Raw genomic sequence first — 20,323 nt, forward strand, 5'->3', positions numbered from 1 at the left:
ACCTAGGGTTCAGATTCTATCAATAAAGGCAACAGCTTGTTACCTACAATCAAAATGGTAATACTAATTAACTTACCCCCAGGGCCCCTGAAATGGTGCCCAGGAAGCTCAGGAGTGAGACTGGCAATTCCCAGGCAACTTTGGTCAACCATTTAATGCAAGGGCCTGCGGCTAACCTGGGGGACTACGTGGTGTCAGGAATTGAACAGGGTTGGGAACATGCTAGGCAGCCCACTAACTGCTGTACTATCTCCCAGCTTGAGGACAAAAATCTTTAATAGCACGAGGGGTAAGATGAATGATAAAGTTGGAAAAACATTTTTGTCACTCCAAGTGATGCTCAAGCATTACTGGGCCTCAGAACAAAGTATTTTGTGCTTGTTTACCAAAACATCAGGAGATATGAAAGCATCTGCTATCCACTCTCGCATTTTTTCCCTGTCCCTCCCCTGCTCTCCCTTAGCAATGTATTTTGAACATCACCCTGAATTTGTGTGTCATCCTTGTGCAGGGGCGATGCTAATCTTCTCTGTATTGTTCCAATTTCAGTATATGTGCTGCCGAAGCGAGAAACTGTCTGAGTTCATCATGTCAACCAAGACCATCCATGGTAACTCACAGTTCCAGAAGGCCGAATCTAAACGTTGGACATGGGAGTCTCCCGGTGGACGATTCCACAAGAAATAGACCACATCATATTCAATTGACGGTTTTGCCTGACCGATGTCGCTGTTGTCCCAAAATTCCAAACGGGATTGGACCACCGTCTCCTTCTTGCAAAATTCTACTTCACAGAATGGGGAGAAAGGGCTGCAAAGTTTAAAAAGAGAACTCCCAGAATGACCACCAACTGGGAGCTCTTTGGCACTATTGCAGCAACATGGGAAGATGCCATTGTTGACAACATTGATGAGGAATACAATCGACTGATTCAGCACCTCCATGATTGTGCGAGGAACGCCAAGAGAGAGATAGCCACAAAAAAATGCCTGTCTTCGAAAATTCTTGAGCTTATTCGCCAACGTGATTTGGCGAATGCCTCAGACAACTGCAAGCAAACATCTGAGCTCGCAAAGCAGTGCAGAGATGCGATCAAGGTAGACCTCAAAGAGAGAAGAGTAGAAGTGCTGGTAGACGTGGCAGAAGCCGGGAAAAGTATTCGTAACATCCGCCTGTCCTTCGCCAACTACAAGACCAATATGACTGCCCTCCGACGTCCTGATGGATCTATCACATCTTCCAGAACGGCAATGGGGAAGATTATCCGTGACTTCTACTCAAATCTCTTCGATAGCCATGTCCACTTGCCGACATACCAAATTCCACAGGATGGATATGTCGTTCCCAATGTTCTCCCTTCTGAAATCCGACATGCCATTTCGTCAGTAAAGAAACGAACAGCACCCAGCCCAGACAAGGTCAGACCTGAACACCTGAAGAACCTGCCGTCAGTACTCATCAATACACTGGCTCGGCTCTTCACACGCTACCTGTCTGAATGCAAGGTTCCGTCCCAATGGAAAACCAGCAGAACTGTACTACTGTACAAGAAGGGAGACATCCATGACATTGGCAACTATCGCCCGATCTGCTTACTGTCTGTCATCTACAAGTTGTTCAATCAAGTCATCCTAAATAGGATTGGCAGAACACTAGATGAAGGACAACCATGCGAGCAAGCTGGGTTCTGAAAAGGATTCGGCACCATCTACCATATCCACACGATAACCAAGCTCATTGAGGTTTCTCAGGAGTTCAAGATGCCGCTCTGTCTAACGTTCATTGATTTAAAGAAGGCCTTTGATTCTGTTGAGACGGAAGCGGTCATTGAAGCCCTAGCCAATCAGGGCATTCAAGCATAATATATCAAGATCCTCCGTGAGCTGTATTACGGATTCACTACCAGGATCTCACCATTCTACAAAGAAGTAATCATTGATGTCAAGAGAGGGGTTCGGCAGGGTGATACCATTTCACCGAAACTCTTCAGTGCCACCCTCGAGAACATCATGTGACGACTGGAATGGGAAGAAATGGGAGTGAAGATAGATGGTCAGCAACTACACCACCTCCGCTTTGCTGATGACATTGTTTTAATAACACCAAACATTAGCCAAGCAGCACAAATGCTGGCCGACTTCGACCGTGAGAGTGGAAAGGTCAGACTACAGCTGAATATTACGAAGATAATGTTTATGAGAAACAGCCTCGTTCCTGATGCCCCATTTGCTCTCAACGGAACAACCATCTCCAAATGCAACAGCTATGTGTACCTAGGTCGAGAAGTCAACATGACAAATGACCTGGCACCTGAGCTGCGCAGGAGGAAGAGAGCGGCTTGGGACGCCTTCAAGAGCGTCAAAGAAATAGCTAAGAGGACGAAGAACCTCCGGCTCTGGGCATATCTCTTTGATTCATTCCACTGTTCTTCCTGTATTAATATACGCCTCAGAGACCTGGGCCCTACGAAAACAGGATGAGAACGCTATTCGGGTCTCCCAAAGAGGAATTGAAAGAGCTATGCTTGGAGTATCATGTTTCACTCAAATGAGAGAAAGAACCCGGAGTTCCGATCTCTGTCGATGATCAAGAATCAGGGACGCTGTCTCGTTTGCCAAGACGTCAAAAATCAGATTGGCTGGTCACGTAATGAGATTTAGAGACGACCGCTGGACTACAGCCATTACCAACTGGATTCCACGGGATGTCAAAAGACCGCGTGGCCGCCCACCTACCAGATGTTCAGACTTCTTCATCAAGATCATGAACCATCGGTTTGAGGCTCTTCGTGTTCCTAGAGCTAACAGACGCCATTGGGCTACACTAGCACAGGACGGGGACAACTGGAGACGTTATTGGTGCCCGCTCAAGCAAATCGACAATTAACGGGAAGTCAAGTGATCAAGTGATCACCCTGAATAGCTTGTACAAATATTTTCTTTATAATAGCTGTAAATGCTACATTTACCTCATTCCCCCTATAATAGAAATTTAGATTGTTTCAACTTATTAGTCATTAAAAAACAGTTCTGTAGTATACTTTCATACTTATCCTTATATGTGTGTATATATGTAAGCCATTTTCCAGAAGACTTTTTATTATCTATTTTTGGGGGGGCTAAGGGGGGTTACATCAGGTGGTACTTGCAGTGGGGCAGTTATGTACTGCCAGGGATCTAAATGGGGTTGACCACATGCAAGTGCCTTAACCTTTCTACTCTCTCCAACCTCCAAAAGGGCATTTTTAGAATTAAATATACAGTTAACATTTTGAAATGGTGGATAATAGGCTCTACAAGATTAGACAAATTTATACTTTGATGTGTTTTCTTTTATTGGGCTGGGTCAGAGAGCTATTACTGCTTTTATGAAATATAATTGAGACTGTATATTTAGTACATAACTTTTGAAACATCAAAGAATACATATTCACAATTCAAAGAGATCATCTGCCATTAATCAATCATCTTTCATTATAACCAAGTAATTAAGAGTATGGGCTTTGCAGACAAACAAATATAGGTGCTACTTTCAGCTCTAACATTTAAAATCAGTAAGATGATGAGTGATTATTTAGTCCTTTTAGGTCTTGAATTATGTTTTTGTGAAATTAGAGAAATAATAGGGGATTGGAGTGGTAGCACAACAGGCAAGGCGTTTGCCTTGCACGCAGCTGACCCGGGTTCAATTTCCAGTCTTCCATATGGCTCCCCTAGCACCACCAGAAGTAATTTCTGAGTGCAGCACCAGGAGTAACCCCTGTGTATCACCAGGTGTGACCCAAAAAGAAAAAAAAAAGTGTCTACCCACATGAGTAAGTGTCTACCCACTTACTTTTACTTTACTTTATGAAAGTTAGTATACAAAGTGTTTATAGAAGAGCCTGATTAGAGTATGTTCTTGACAACATACCATATGATGCAAATGATTAATGTAACAGAGTCATGTATTTACTTATTAAAAAAATAGGGAGCAGGGAGGTAGTATGGGGACTAAGGTATTTGCCTTGCACTCAGTCAACCTCTTTTGATCTTCAGCACTGCCAGAAGTGAATCCTTAGCACAAAGTCAGGAGTAAACCTTGAGAACAGCTGGGTGTGATCCCAGAACAAAGGTATACAAACAAAAAAAGTAAATACAAAAAAATCAACAATGACCTGATTTTAACTTTTGGAGTCATTCAGTTCACAAGAATATGTAACCTTATTCTTAAGCCCTCACAGAAACAAAATTCATTGCAGGCTCAGAGAAATTTAGAGAATATAAAGTTCTAATTAAAGAACTTTGATTACAAGGGAGGTTTTGGTTTAAACTACAATATAGTTATGAGTTTTTCCACTGAAAACAAAAGAAACTCATTGATGGCATTTCAATAATGAGTGCTAAAAGTACATTAACACTATTAACTTAAAAATGACTAGAAAGAATATTAAATTTCTGGGCCAGGGATATAGCTCAGTGACAGAACAACTGCATATAGAAGACCTTGGGTTCAATCCTTGGCACCAAGAAAAGATATAGAGCTTCAATGGTGCGACTGACTTTTAGCATTCCTTTCAATAGATTCCAAGTACTGGAAGTTTCCTAGAGGTATAGTCATTTCAAATCTCTCTATATAGGAAATTGTAACATGTTCAATTTGAGATATTAAAAATATTTTAGAGACAACACAAAAATTATTTGTAGTTGAAAGGTCAAATTTATTATGAGAGTGAGAGAGATGTGTTATACACAGACTATAAATACTGCACAGCTGACTCTATTCACAGTTGAGCACAGAGATATAGTCATTGCCAATCTACTTTGTGGAGACTCTTGTTCTTTTGTTCCAAGAAAAGTTTGCGCCATAAGACTTGGACTTGGGCTTCGGAACCTTCCTCTCTTCAACGTCATAGCGCCATCCTAGAAAATAAAAACAAACAACCCACAGGAACAACATTAGAGAGGATACCTGAAGAACATAGCAAGCAGAGGCTAACTTTCATAAATTTAATGTTCATTTATCATCGAGAGTACATGTCAACACATCTGAAATATAAATACTTAGTAATTTGTTCCCGTATAATCCTGTATGACAAGAGGGTCAAAAACATTGCCTAAGATTTAACATCTCTCAAATTAAACGTGCAACCCATGATTTGATTTTTCCTAACTCAATACTCTTGCCCAATAACTGATCGTTACATACTATATAAACATGCTCATTACTTTATATAGTTTAATATGTGATTTTTAGTAACTATAATGCACAACATTAAAAAAACATGTAAGCACAAATCACTGTTTTCTGAAAACTGGTACCTTTATAACATTTAAGAGCTCAATACTAAAAATCACATGTATGTACATTTATGTATGTTAGTTACCACACTGGCGTAGACTATGCAAGATACTTGATTCAGTCCCTAAACTGAATCAAGGCTACTTACTAAACTTAGTTTTTCAACATGTTTCAAGTACCTTGTAGATTAGACTCCTATGGAAATAGTTGATTGAAATATAAATTTTTCTTTTTTGGGGTAATATTACTTGTTTGCTTTGGGACCACAACCAGCTCTGTGCTTCTGGTCCATGCTGTGCTGAGGATCAAATCCAGAACTCCCTGTATGCATTAGTATGTACTCAGACAGTTTAGCTATCTCTCTGGTTCCTCAATATGTATTTTTAAGCCTCACCAGAAATCCACCGATTAGAATCTTTAGTGGGAGTTTGGGAACTGGCATTTAATTGATCCTGGAATTTTTTTTTCTTTTTTGCTTAGAAATTCAAGAACCACTGGCATAAGCTATTTTATTCTTATACTGTATAACTCTTCTTTCCGCAGTCCTTTACAATGTGTTTATGAGTATTTAAACTGATCTATATCTGTCTTCTGCTTAAATCTGATTCTTCAGTTCTATTAAGCAATGCAGAATAATCAAATCAACATCCTCTTCCTTGAAAGCATGATTTAGTTGCCCCCCATCTATTCCCTAGTTCAATCAACCTCTATAACTTTAACTTTTCTCAGAAGATCAATTTTTCATCCCTGCAACTTCATTCTTGTCTCTCAGGACTTTCTTCAATAATTCATCTTGAAACATTTATGCTGAGTCCTGCAGTTACACATAAAATATCCAAACCAAATTGTTACATATTTTTCAGGAAGACTCTTGATCCCATGAACTGTCATGTATTCATTCTAGCATTTCTTAGTGAGTACAGTTTAGCTGCCATAAAGTTTCTGTTTCAATAGTTAGAATTCAACTTTGCCACAAAAGTGAAATTGAAGTAATCAAAGTACTACTGGCTAGTTTGGTCACCAAAATAAGCAAAAGCAGTATTTCCACTAAAAGAATTGCATCACCAAAAATTTTTCTTTTTTCTTTTTAGTTTTTGGGTCACACCTGATGGTGCTCAGGAGTTACTCCTGGCTCTGCCCTGAGGAATTACTCCTGGCAGTGCTTGGGGGATCCTATAGGATGCAAGGAATTGAATCAGGGTTGGCACATGCAAGGCTAACCCCTGTACTATCTCTTTAGCTCCTTTCATTTTGTTTTGTAAATACATTAAAAAAAAACTTTGGTTGTATTTAAAATGTATTTGTGGAGCTGGAGACATAGCACAGCTGGTAGCGTGTTTGCCTTGCACGCGGCATACATGGGTTCAATTCCCAGCATCCCATACGGTCCCCTGAGCATTGCCAGAGTAACTCCTGAGTGCAGAGCCAGGAGTAATCCCTGTGCATTGCTGTGTGTGACCCAAAAAGCACACACACAAAAAAAGTATTCGTATTGCCTACTTAGCTGCCCTCAGGTGGCCTGGTAAGCCATGAGGTGTCAACTTGGGTCCTCACACATGCAAGGAATAAGCCTTAAGCCCTGAGCTCTCTTCCTGGCCCCTGAAAAAAATAATTTTAAGAATCCCTGGAAATTAACAGTCATCCATGTGTCTTCCCCATCCTTCTGCCATCTCTCCCTCTAACCCCAGGTGTACACAAAAGAAATAAATTTCTAGCACAGGTTGTATGCATAGTTATAATGTTTGTTGGCAAATTACGCAGGACCTCCATGAATGTTTCTTGTCAAATGTGTGAGAGAACCTGTTTCCTCCCACCGCAAACTCTTCAGACCAGTAAAGATGTCATAAGAGGATAAGAAGAATGAGTCAACATTTAAAAACACTTAGAAACAAGTGTCATAGAGAAACACACACCTGACCAACATTCTCTCACTTATCTGGCTAATATCTATATTTCCACTACCAGGGAGAGAAATGTACCTATTTTTAACGGCAGACATAGCTCTAGAATCTGTTCAGACACTGAAAACGCTGTCAGGGTCACTGTAATGTGTTGAGGAGACTGAGGTTTGTACTCGTGAAAGAACTGGTTTGGGTTTTCTTCTGGTAACTAAGGCACATGTGCGCTGGCTCTTAAGAAATGGAGCCAGGTCATGGCTGTTATTGATGGTGATCGCAACAGAAGTATCACTACAGGGACTGGAATGTGGATGGGCAAAGCATTCTGCACTCTACGAAAACACACATGAGGATTTTGAAACTGCAAATAGTAAGCATCTCTGTTTAATTACTACTGCCAACCAGGACTGTTAAATGCACAGGGGGAAATTTTTTTCCCCCTCAGTTTTTTTGTTTGTTTTTCCTTTTATGTCATACTTGGCAGTTCTCAGGGCTTACTCTTGGCTCTGTGCTCAAGGATCACTCATGGTGGGGTTGAGGGAACATACACAGTACCAAGGATCAAACCTGGGTTGACTGTATGCGAGGCAAGTCTCTATCCATTGATCTCTCTCTTTGGCCCTGTTTTTCCTCATATTTTTCCGCAGAGAACAACTCTTTTCCTAGAATTCCAAAAGAACTGTGTTTCTCTGACTGAAAGCAAAGAAAGGACTGGGGAAATCTAATGCTAATTCACAAAAGATTGAGACCCTAGTCAGCTAGAACCTAACACACATTCTCCTTTGGGTTTTCTAGCCATTACTAAAAAAAAAAAAAAAAAAAACCTATGTCAAGTTTATGTGAAGCTTTGTTCTTTCTTAAGAACTCTGAAGAATCTGACCACATTTCCAAGCATTCCTCTCCAATTATTTTTTTATCTTACTAACCAAATAATATTGTAGTATATAAAGGCTACTGAAGGAAGCAGAGAACTTTAGCCAGAAAAACCAAATTAATTACGAATAATATCTGCAAAGACATTATGTTTAAGTTTACACTTAATATAAGTTTACATTTATAATGGCTATGCCACATGAACTGAACTCATCTTTATACTTTCCACTTGAAATTTGTTTGTAAATAGAAATAATGTAACTTGCAAGAAGTAGAAAAAAAGAACGGAAACTTATTTGTGAAATGTTTAAATTCCTTTTGCAACCCTCCAAATAAAGTCTTTTAAATTTCTGAACAAGTTCACGGATATAGAAACACCTGCTTTCCCTAAAAAAGCTTATATAAAAATCAAGGTGTAGTCTACAATAATGGGCCCATATGTTGTCCTGTTAGGATGCTGAAAACCGGCCCTTGCTCTTCCCAGCTGTGCAGCAGCAGAAGATCAAAGAAACTGAGTCCCAGGCAGCTGCTCCAGAGATGGAATAAAGCTCCTAGGGCTGCCATCACTTCCCATGGAGGAGAGCAGCCATATGGCATGGATTAGCCACAAACCCAACCAGCAGCACCTAAATGATGATTCCCTTTACTATTTCACACTGTAATGTTTGCACAAGGAGATTTTTTGAACTCTTAAGTTGGTATGATAAGTACCTCTGGCATATGTGTTACTAAATTCAAATGTAATTCCCATCTAATTTTTTTTAGAGTTATGCCTATTTATTTTTATGATCTCAGGATAATGACTGGAAAATTTTATATATATATATATATATACACTCTATGACATAAATGTCACTCTATGACATAAATGACATAATCTTTTCAAATTTCACCCCTCTTCCAAAAAGATACAGAACTAAAGATGATTCAATTAAAATTTAAGTCCATGTATGGGACACAAAATTTCATTTATATTTACAGAATCATTTTATTGTTCAGTTATGTAAAAATACAGATAAATACTCATTAGTGCTTTATTGCTTATGAAATATTTTGCCTGTAGTAACCTTTGTTCAAATTCCATATGAGGTCTTTCTCCTCTAGTAACCTAATGTCAAACCATGAGTTCGGAAGTGAACAGTATTAATGGTTTTTCCTACTAGCTATTTGTGTACAAAGCAAGAACCACCACATATTTTGGCAAAGCTTGATAGTAACTGGCAGTTACCACTACCAGGCATGGTATCAGAATAGCAAAGCTTTTGGAAGCCCAAAGCATGTTGGTACTTGGAAGATTTCATGATTTCTTACCAGGCTATGTATCCATATTATGCCTAGGTGAAAGGAATGCAGAAATTTAAAATCTAAGTGGATTGTTGTGGATGGGGGTGGGCACAAGCTAGTAGCTTTTCAGGAATTTCTTTAAAGTTGCAAATTATCTGACAGCAGGGGTGGGGAGAAGGTTCAGAATAATTCAAAAACAAAGTATCTTAGAAAACATAATAAAGGAATATTTTGGATAAACTGGCAAAGCAATTCTTTGAACTAAAATGATATAAAATGAACCAACTAAGAAAATAAAAATGCAAAAACACCAAAATATTAGCTTGATAGCACTATGTTACTACCTACCACAGCCCAACACCTCAAAAAGAAAAAAAAAAAACTTTTGATGCAACAGTCAATGGTCTCCTTAAGTTTTATCTTTCTAAAAAATTAGTTTTAAGATGCTGTGATTGAACCCAGGTCTCATGCATTGAAAAGGATGCATTTTACAACTGAGCCATATGCCTGGCACTCAAGTTTTATCCTTAAAAGTAATATTTGCCATCCAACATCATTTCTAAATCTGCAATCTGAACCACATTATTCATTATTTGTAACAAAAGCCAGGAATTTAATCAATTACTTCTCTTTTGTATCCTAAAAGTACCACTGCAAGCCAGTCATCAGAAATGTAGAAAATGTTTTCTAGAGAAAAACTATACAACAATGGTGGGTGTAAAAAGAATCTGAAATCTTTTATAAAACTGGTGGTTTGTGCAGTGATATCCAGAATCTTATTGAATCTTTTTATCTTCCTCTTTCACTCATTTGTAATCCCCACATCACTCCTCATGGTGCTTCCATGGTCATTTGTGACATGTACAGGAGGGGTGAGCAATTTGAGTAACACATGTTACTCAGTTGAGGTCAAGCAAGGTAATGCTTAGCCTCTGTGGTTCTTGTAAACAAGTGTCCTTTTCATGGTCTATTTACAGCCCCCTTTGTTGCTGGTTGTGTTTTAAATTTTTGTTTCTCTTACTGGTATTTCCCTGTTTAAAAATGGCTCCCAAATATAATGCTTTATTAGTTTTCCTAAGAGCAAGATTGTGATATGCCAGTAAGTATGTTACTGACTGGCATAAAATATAATATATATTAAACAATTTAGGTGTCTAAACAAAAACACATGATGCAAGGTTGCATACTGATCAACAGACAGCATTCTGTGAATAGACGGTTCACAGGAAATTGTTTTTCCTATAGGTTGTGTGTGTGTGTAATTTGGGGAACAGAGGGTGCGCACCCAGTAGTGCTCAGGGCTAACTCCTGACTGCACTCAGATACCACTCCTGGCAGGGCTTGGGGGGACCATCTGGGGTGCTGGGGTTAGCCAGGTGCAAGGAAAGATCTTCCCACTGCATTATTACTCTGGCTCCCCTATAGGTAAAGTTTTATTACTTGCTACTTTAGTGTTTGAAATAACTTTATATAATGTAATTACCACAAAAAGCGATAACCTAAGCTTACCTGTGTTTGTATTTTGAGGAAGTTGATGTTTATCTCTTCCACCATTTGCTGATGATTTTTTTTTCCTTGTAAAGTCCTACCAGTGCTTTACATATCTTAGGTATTAACCCTTTATCTGATGAGTGGTGAGCAAATACTCTTCAGTCTGTGGATTGGCTTCTTATTCTGGTCCTCATTATTTTTGTGGTGTAGAAGTTTCTTAATTTAATGTAGTCTAATTTGCTCATCTTTGCTTCCATTTATTTGGTCAATGAGGTTTAGTCACTGAAAACAACTCTTGTTGCAATGTCATGTTTTCCACTTTATTATCTAGATGACTTCTATGCTAGAATGACTGTCTAAGACAGGATATTTAGATACTGATTTTTTTTTTTTGGATCACACCCAACAATGCTCAGGAGTTACTCCTGGCTCATGCACTGAGGAATAACTGCTGGCGGTGCTTGGGGGACCATATGGGATGCTGGAAATTGAACCCTGGTCGGCCACATGCAAGGCAAACACCCTACCCACTGTGCTATCGCTCCAGCCCCTAGATACTGATTATTAACCAAAATTTTAAGTTTATGTACTTGTAATATTTTTATGTGCAATGGAGCTCTATTTTTTGATTACAGAATATTTTCATTTAATGCCGTGAGAAAAAAGCCATACTATTAATAATGCAGATAACTGCAGAAAGTTGTGCTATGTATATTTAGAACTTATGCTAGTATGAGAATGCTATATAAAAGTTCTGAATTATTTTGCATTATGAAATTAAAATTACTCTGTCTGGTTGGCTGATAGATGTGTTTAGACACACACATGAAAGAAACAACTGGGAGTAACAGAGACAACGGGTGTATATAATTTTATGTGTCAAGTACTGAGATGTGTTTTTGTTTTCAATAGGGAAAACAGAATAGTTAGCTCCTTAAGTAAAATGGCTAATTGTGTCAAAATATGAAAGGATAGGGAAGAACAAAATCTGAGCGAATACAGTAAATTAAGATCCGCACAACGTAAGTTTTATTTGCCTCTCGTTACATATCACTGTCACCGTCACTGTCCTCCCGTTGTTGATCGATTTGCTTGAGCGGGCCCAGTAACGTCTCCATTTTGAGACTTGTTGTTACTGTGTTTGGCATATCGAATATGTCACGGGTAGCTTGCCAGGCTTTGCAGTGCGGGCAAGATACTGTCAGTAGCTTGCCAGGCTCTCCGAGAGGGGCGGAGCAATCGAACCCAGCTCGGCCGGGCTGGTTGCGCGCAAGGCAAATGCCCTACCACTGTGCTATCGCTCCAGTCCTAGGTACATATATATGAACTATATACATGTCTGAATAGCAGTGACATGTTACAATTATAGCAAAATGTACTCCATTTCCATGGGTTCATTTTATTACTTTATTGTTTACTGCCTCCACCTATATTACAAAAGACTATTTTATTTGTGTAAACTGCTTAGACTGCAAAGGTTTTATTTAACTTTCATAATATCTTTGAAACTAAATCAATCTTTGAGATTCCCTAGAGGACCCCTAAAAAATCCTTCTTTCCATCTTGAAAAAAAAAGAGAGGTGCTAGAAATAGGTTTTTATTGGCTATGTTATTACTATATGGATAGATGTTAAGCTATATGGAGAGATTTTAAGTCAGAAGAGATTCCTTACCTAGAGTTTAATGATTATGGTAAACATTATTGAAGCTGTGTGCAGTAAGCTAAATATAGAGATCTGCTAACAAAGTGGTGTTTGCCTGATATCAGACAACTGACTATCAGTTACAGTTTCAATTATTTTAAAAAAGATTAACTCGGTTGCATCTTTATTTTGGACCCTGTATCTTGTAGGCTAGGTGAGTATTTGTCAACTGCAAATCCTTATCATTTACCTAAGGAGTTTTTTTTTGTAATATACAAGTGCACAGAATATAGCTAATAATTATTAGATCATTCTTTCCATGTTTGGCATATTTATGTTATATTAAGATTTTTTTCTCTGTAAAGATGTCATTAATTTTTATAAATTAGGCAAATATGTATTGTTTTCTTTGAAAAGAGGCACTGATAATTATTTACAAATATTTTGTCTATAATATTTTTGGAATGACTACATTGTTATATTCTTATTTTTTATTTTAGATTATCAATAATGTAACTATATACATTATTAAGTTTGTTATACTGATACTCTCCTAAAAGCAATTATTATAGTAAACAATAAGCCAGAGTGCTATGTCTTTAACAAAAATGAATACCACATAGGAATACATTTGATACTTTTGGTTATAAGCTTCCAAAAGCACCAAACAATTTTAAACATATCAAGTGGACTAAGTCAGAACTTCCGGAACTCTAGTTATTAAGTAGATATACTGATGATCCCAGAAGAATTTTATAAAACAGAATAAAAACATAAGTATCACAGTTTCTGTCTGAAATATTTTTATATTTTTAAGGTTTGTTTAAAAACACTTGAGAAAGTCCATTTCCTTTTAAGGTTTCTGTAACTCATTATGATTTAGTAGACTCTGCTTTGCAAATTAAAATTTATAAATGACATTTTATTTTCAAATTAAAACCCCTATTGAATCTGGGAACTCTTGCTGAATATTCTTGGACCATACCTAGCAGTGCTGAGGGGATGGGTTACTTGCAGCTCAGTTGGGGGTGGGAGCATTTAGTGGAGAGCATCAACCCCTGAACTACTGCAGGTGCTCCAGCTCTTTGACGGTGAATATTCTTATTTTCATGATGATACAATTACTTGTATGAATTCAATAGCAATATATCCTCCTTGTTACTAGAACATAATTGAAGTACTGTTAAGCAGCCAAGAGCTTACCTGGAACAACATATTTTAAAATGATTCTCAATCAGTGGCACTGCACTGTAGCACTGTCCTCCCACTGTTCATCGATTTGCTCGAGTGGGCACCAGTAATGTCTCTATTGTGAGACTTCTTGTTACTGTTTTTGGCATATCGAATACATCACGGGTAGCTTGCCAGGCTCTGCCCTGCGGGTGCGATACTCTCGGTAGCTTGCAGGGCCCTCTGAGAAGGGCGGAGGAATCGAACTGGGGTCGGCCTGGGTCAGCCTCCTGCAAGGCAAACGCCCTACCCACTGTGCTATTGCTCAACTAAAGGAAAGTTTACGGAGCCAATGCTAACAAATTCCTTCCAAGAAAAAAAAATGACCAGACAATGGGTTTACAGAGTTCCCTGAGGCGGTACGAATTGGCTAAACCAGGACTCAAGAAAAGAAGAAATTAGTAAAAACTACAGGAGAAATCTGGTGTCAAGTTATTGCTTGGCTTTCTAGGCTCATGAGGCTTTGGAAAGTCCACTTTGATATTCCTTACTGGAAAATTTTCTACAAAGCAAATTTAAAGCTTATGTGATGATGGTATAGATTATGCCACCCTAAAATTCGCATCGTGGTAAAGAATTCTTTTTTGGCTGATTATTATTCTTTTTATTTTGTGGTCACACCCGGCGATGCACAGGGGTCACTCCTGGCTCTGCGCTCAGGAATTACCCCTGGCGGTGCTCAGGGGACCACATGGGATGCTGGGGATTGAACCCGGGTTGGTTGTGTGCAAAGCAAACGCCCTACCCACTGTGCTATTGCTCCAGCCCCCTCTTTTTTTATTTTTAGAAACAGTAAAATCTTTGAAAACAGACAAGAAATTGTCCTTTTGTGATTGTCATGTAAATTAATATGGAAAATTTTTGTCTTCCTCTCTAACTAGGAAAAGGTAAATGACTGAACTTTTAGAAATTATTCAATGAAGGTTTGGGCTTAAATCTGCTAATAACCTTGATTATTTACTATGCTTTGTCTGATAATTTCTCACAATTGTCTTCTCCACTACCAATATTTTTTGTACTGAAGATGGCATTCAAGGTGGTGGCTTTAGGCATTCTATCATCTTCCCTCATATTAACCAAATCCATTTAGATAAGTCTGGAAATCTAATTGGTTTCATCCAGTGACTAGTAGAAGGCAACTGGGTCAGCTGCATACAAGCACCTTACCCTCCCGTACTTTATTTTCAGTTTTTTAAGTATTATCAGTCCCTCATTTTATGTAAGAATGCCCTTATCTCTGAGATTAAAATTCCTCTTCTTCCTGTTATTCATAATTCCTGCAACTACCCTGCATCAGTACTTCACGTTTTGCTTTTACCACATGCCACTTTCCATTGAAGACCGTTTCTGTGAAACAGATGCTGCCCATCTAGCTAGCAGAGGGAACTCTAAGGAGTTGAACAAAATGGAAAGCTTTTATAAGCAAAGGGCATGACAAGGAGGTTCTTTAGCAAAAGATAAGTCAAGTAAGGCCACTCTTTTCTAACAGAAAGACAGGAGCTTAAGATCACGAAGATTAATTTGCAGTTACTATGATAGGTTAAGACTGCCATCTTGGGAAGGTTTAAAGCCACAATTCAGTTCAGTATTAAATCTTTTTTTTTTTTTCAATTAGTGAAGCACCATGAGGTACAGTTGTAGATTTACAAATCTTTGTGCTTGGGTTTCAGTCATACAATGATCAAATACCCATCCTTCCACCAGTGCCCATTTTCCACCACCATGGATAATATCCCCCCCACCCCATCCCCCCATCCTCCCCTGCCTCTGTGGCAGGGCAATCCCCTGTGTTCTCTCTCTCCTTTTAGGTGTTCTGGTCTGCAAAAGAGGCATTGAGTGGCAATCATGTTCAGTCCATAGTCTACTTTCGACATGCATCTCCCCTCCTGGGAGGACCCTCCAAATACCCTTTATTTGGTGCTCCCTTCTCTATCTGAACTGCCCTTTCCCCTAGAATACCCGGCTGGCCTCTAAGCTATGGAGTAATCCTCCTGGTGTTGATCTCAGCTATTCTTGGGTATTAATCTCATATTTTGTTACTTTATATCCCCCAGATGAATGCAATCTTTCTATGTCTATCCCTCTCTGACTCATTTCGCTTAGCATGATACTTTCCATATTGTACCACTTCAGTATTAAATCTTGGTTTAGTAGCATGGTCTTGTCTTTAAACACTAGGTTATCTCCCATTATTAATCAGAAGTATACATGATATTAAATATCTGTATATATTTTTATCTATTAATCTGCTCTTTTATTACAGAAGAGTCTCAAGTCAAGAAACTAGAATGGTAGGGGAAATTTTTTTCCCTTTCACTACAATGGCAAATTAACTTCTTACAGTGATCTAAATAATTAATCCAATCTTCTTTTATGATCATGATACTTTTAAACTTTTTAAAAAGGGAGAAGAGTAGAAAGAAATTTTGTTTTAATAGGAATTTATCACATATTACATGTTCTACTTCCAGGTTATCAGATTTTACCCCAGTAGCTTGTCTCTCAGTAACACTATTAACTATTCCTATGTTGTATTGAATAATCAACTCCACCCCCACCATATTCCAATATCCTTTTTTATAAAAAATAATTTTTTGATGTTTAACTTTGAACTGATTGAACACTAACCTCAGTCTTTAATATCAAATGGGTGAATAATTCTATTAACCTATATGTATGCGAGACAACATTCTAATCTTTGTTTTAAAACTATCTTTGACCCTATGTAAATTTGAGGTTGAGACCCTCAATGGAAGGCTTAAATTAGGTGGAAGTTCAGATCCTGCTAATGGTATCCACTTCTGTAATAACTCTAGCTCCTGGACTACACATCTATCTTTATTTTCTCTGGTTTCCTTTCCTGCCACCTATTCAGAAGAGGATTTTCCTCTTAATGAAGTCCCATGATTTATCCTGTCCTCTTACTCACGAAAGAAGCCTTCTTCTATTTTGAGAATTTCAAAGAACTTTTACAACTAACAGCAAAGAGAAAAAAACACAAGAGGTACTATATATACCAAGGGAAAGTCACAAAGTTTCAAATTAGATCAAAAGGGAGGTGGGGGAGCCATTTCTGGGTCATTAGCATGTAAATGGCATTAGATCTTAGCCTTCTACCATTCACATTTCCACAGCTTCCTTCCCTCAACCTTCCATCACACCAACAAACACTAGGAAAGACAAAAGCCTCAGAGGGAATGGTACACACAAAACCTAAAACAAGGTTCATCTACATTTCAGAAGAAAACCCAGATAACCTTTGTAAAGAAAGAAAGCGCATTTCTGTAGAGTTCCTCTTAAATACTGGTGAGCTCAAAGAAAGATCTTTGGGATGAGGCCCTGTTAGTCAAGACTCAAACTCTTTGTATTGACTATGAGAATGTGTTGGGAGAGGAAAGTTAGTGGGAGGTGAGAAGCAAGAGGAAAAAGTAATCTTGGGAAGGTATTCATAGTCTTTTTTTTCTCCTTTCCCAGTATCTAGTTTCACAGAAACAGCCTTCTATGGAAGGTGAGATTTGGCATCAGAAGAAATTCAAGCGTACTTAATTAAGCAAGATGAGTTTCAGGCATAGAGGAAGAGGAGAGTTTCAATCTCAAAGATAAGGGCATTACATAAAATGAGGACAGATAATACCTTGTCTAAGAAACTAAAAACAGGACCATAGATAGTGCAGGGGTTAAGGTACTTGCCTTGCAAACAGTTGACCCAAATTCATCCCGCAGAGCATATTGGTCTCTTACTCTGTCCCCCTGCAAGAACCCCCTAACCATTCAGGAATTCGTCCTGAGTATAGCTAGGTGTGGCCCAAGTGCCCAACTAAAATATATAACTGTCACTGTCCTGTTGTTCACAGATTTGCTGAGTGGGCACAGTAACATTGTGAGACTTGTTACTGTGTTTGGCATATCGAATACATCACGGGTAGTTTGCCAGGCTTTGCCGAGCGGGCGAGATACCCTCGGTAGCTTGCCGGGCTCTCCAAGAGGGGCAGAGAAATCAAAGGTGAAGGAATTGAACTCGGGTCAGCCTGGTTGGCCGCGTTCAAGGCAAATGCCCTACCCACCGTGCTATCACTCCAGCCCAACTAAAGTAAAGTAAGTAAAGTAAAGGCCCTCCCGTTGATCATCGATTTGCTGGCCCCCTGGCGCCATGTAATCCCATCAGCGGCCAAGACTCAGAGACTATAAAATCCAGATCCCGGACGAGAACAATGCAGTCTTTTGCCCCCGCGCCTGGGTGTCCCTCGCCGGGACCCCTTGGAGGGGAGCAGGTTGAGCTTTCCTCCCCGCCCTGACCAGGGCTCCGGCAGCCGAAGACCTCCAGGACCAGCCACCAGCATGCTGAGACCACTCTCCACACACATGAAGGTACTGGCAGAGGGTCAAAGCCATGCGGGTTCCGGGGCCGAGACCTCCAAGCCTACTCGGATTGGAGTCGAGCATCTTCCATCCAGATCCTCCAAATTCCAGCAGGCGGGGGTCACACCCACCACCTGGCCCCCTGGCGCCGTGTAATCCCATCAGCGGCCAAGACTCAGAGACTATAAAATCCAGATACCGGAACCGCGCGGCCGCATTCGTGGCCGCGCGACATCTTATCAAAACTTTTTTTTATGACATCTTATTATCTCATTCCTACTTTGGACAAACTTGCAGGCTATCGAATGTAGCCTGCCCACAGGGCAGAGTCTGGCAAACTCCCCGTGGCGTACCAAATATGCCAAATACCAGTAACAATGATGGGTCTCATACTCCTAAAGAGCCGTGAATATAATCTCAGGGCTAGGATGAAAGAGACGTTACTGGGGCCTGCTCGAGGCAATCGACGATTAACAGGGCCCAGTAACATCTCCATTGGAGACTTTGTTGTTACTGTGTCTGGCATATCTAATACTCTCGGTAGCTTGCCGGGCTCTCCGAGAGGGGCGGAGGAATCGAACTCAGGTCGGCCATGTTGGCTGCGTGCAAGGCAGATGCCCTACCCGCTGTGCTATCGCTCCAGCCCAACTAAAAATATATATATATACTTAGATTTTTTAAATAGGTGATTAACAGAATATTTTGTCATGTAATACAAATTAATACGAGAGCCCGGCAAGCTACCGAGAGTATTGAATATGCCAGACACAGTAACAACAAAGTCTCCAATGGAGACGTTACTGGGCCCGCTCGAGCAAATCGACGATCAACGGGAGGGCCTTTACCTTTACCTTTACCTTAGCTATTTGTTTCATTGTATACACATAAAAGTTTCCACTTACCCTTGATTTATTGCCTAAAAGCCAAAAATATAACTCAAAGTAAAAATAAGGTGAATTTTGCAAAGTTGGATATGGTCTTATTTATTATACCTATTACACAGTATGAAATATTAAAATATAGAATATCTTGCATATTGTTATATATTCTAGATTAGTTCAGCCCAATAAAAGCAATGATAGCAAAATTTTTTAACTTTTTAGTAGTTGCAGAAAACTGAAAACACATTAATTTTTATCATTTTCACAGCCAGATATTTCTAAAATATTCCCATATGTAATAAATATAAAGACACTGCATATACTTTAAAAAATATGTCACTGAAACCCAGTAAATATTTATTTTATGCTTACATCATACCTCAATTTAAAATAAACACATTTTCAAGTACTGTATATATGTGTGTGGCTCCAGATTTTTACGGAGACTCTCATACGCAAGGATAAGGACGACAAATAAACAAAATGAATATGAATGGAGAAGTACAGAGCAGGTTTGGGGACAAAGACAGAAAGCAGAGCTGGAGCAAACAGATTACGTAGTAAGAAAAAATAAGAACTTTGGTATACTTAATACCTATTAAGCACAGATCCTTCAAATCATTAGGATAAATGGTGTTTTGAATTAATAAAAATCCTAGGAAAGCTAAAGAATGGGCCTCAATATTAGCACTGTCCTCCCATTGTTCATTGATTTTTTTCGAGCGGGCACAGTAATGTCTTCATTGTGAGACTTGTTGTTACTGTGTTTGGCATATTGATTATGTCACAGGGAGCTTGCCAGGCTTTGCCATGCAAGCAAGTTACTTTCAGTAGCTTGCCAGGCTCTCCAAGAGGGGCAGAGGAATCGAACCCGGCTCGGCCCGTTAAATATGAGGGGATGGGGCGACACAACAAATTTGGCGTTGGGATTGGAGAAATAGCTGGAGCGTGCAAGAGGCCCTGAGTCTTTCCCAGGCACCACAGTCCCAGGAGCAAAACTGAGCATTGAGCACAAACCCCTAAGCACTGCCAACTTTGGTCCAAAAGCAAAAAGCATTTTCCAGTGGAACACTGGAATACAAAATTTCTCTACAGGTCTTTTGGAGAATTTTGCAGAATGGCTGAGAGTATGATGCTAAATTCCTTGTAGCAGTAATGCACTTTATTGGCAAGTTTCCAGCCAATACTTGTTTCATATGGAGGGGGGAGTACGGGTGGAGGTGGGGGAGATGCCTCCAGTGCTCAGCGGGCCAGAGGTTCTAGGACCTTCTGGTACCAGTTTGCATTCCGAAGTGCTTTCTTTTACCCATCATCAGGTGGAAATACAGCACAGAACAAGTTTGCCCTTAGAGAGAAAGGGCCTCAATATTAAGGCCCAATATTA

At 39.4% G+C, this 20,323-nt stretch overlaps 1 protein-coding gene and 1 non-coding gene across 2 annotated transcripts in view; both read right to left on the minus strand.

Annotated features, from left to right (window-relative positions):
- Nucleotides 1-465: 465 nt before the first annotated feature.
- On the minus strand, nucleotides 466-574 carry LOC130021477 (U6 spliceosomal RNA). The gene has a single exon (XR_008792177.1). It is a non-coding gene; the product is annotated as a U6 spliceosomal RNA (small nuclear RNA).
- A 4,101-nt stretch (nucleotides 575-4,675) lies between these two features.
- The window catches only part of NDUFS4 (NADH:ubiquinone oxidoreductase subunit S4), a 90,625-nt gene continuing 74,977 nt past the window's right edge, over nucleotides 4,676-20,323 (minus strand). Inside the window, exon 5 of the mRNA XM_056112093.1 lies at nucleotides 4,676-4,901. Coding sequence (XP_055968068.1) covers nucleotides 4,798-4,901 — 104 coding nt within the window. The 3' untranslated portion in view covers nucleotides 4,676-4,797. The remainder of the gene's footprint in view (nucleotides 4,902-20,323) is intronic.

The sequence above is a fragment of the Sorex fumeus genome, unplaced genomic scaffold (assembly GCF_029834395.1).
Source record: "Sorex fumeus unplaced genomic scaffold, SorFum_2.1 ptg000015l, whole genome shotgun sequence".
Taxonomy (NCBI): Eukaryota; Metazoa; Chordata; class Mammalia; order Eulipotyphla; family Soricidae; genus Sorex; species Sorex fumeus.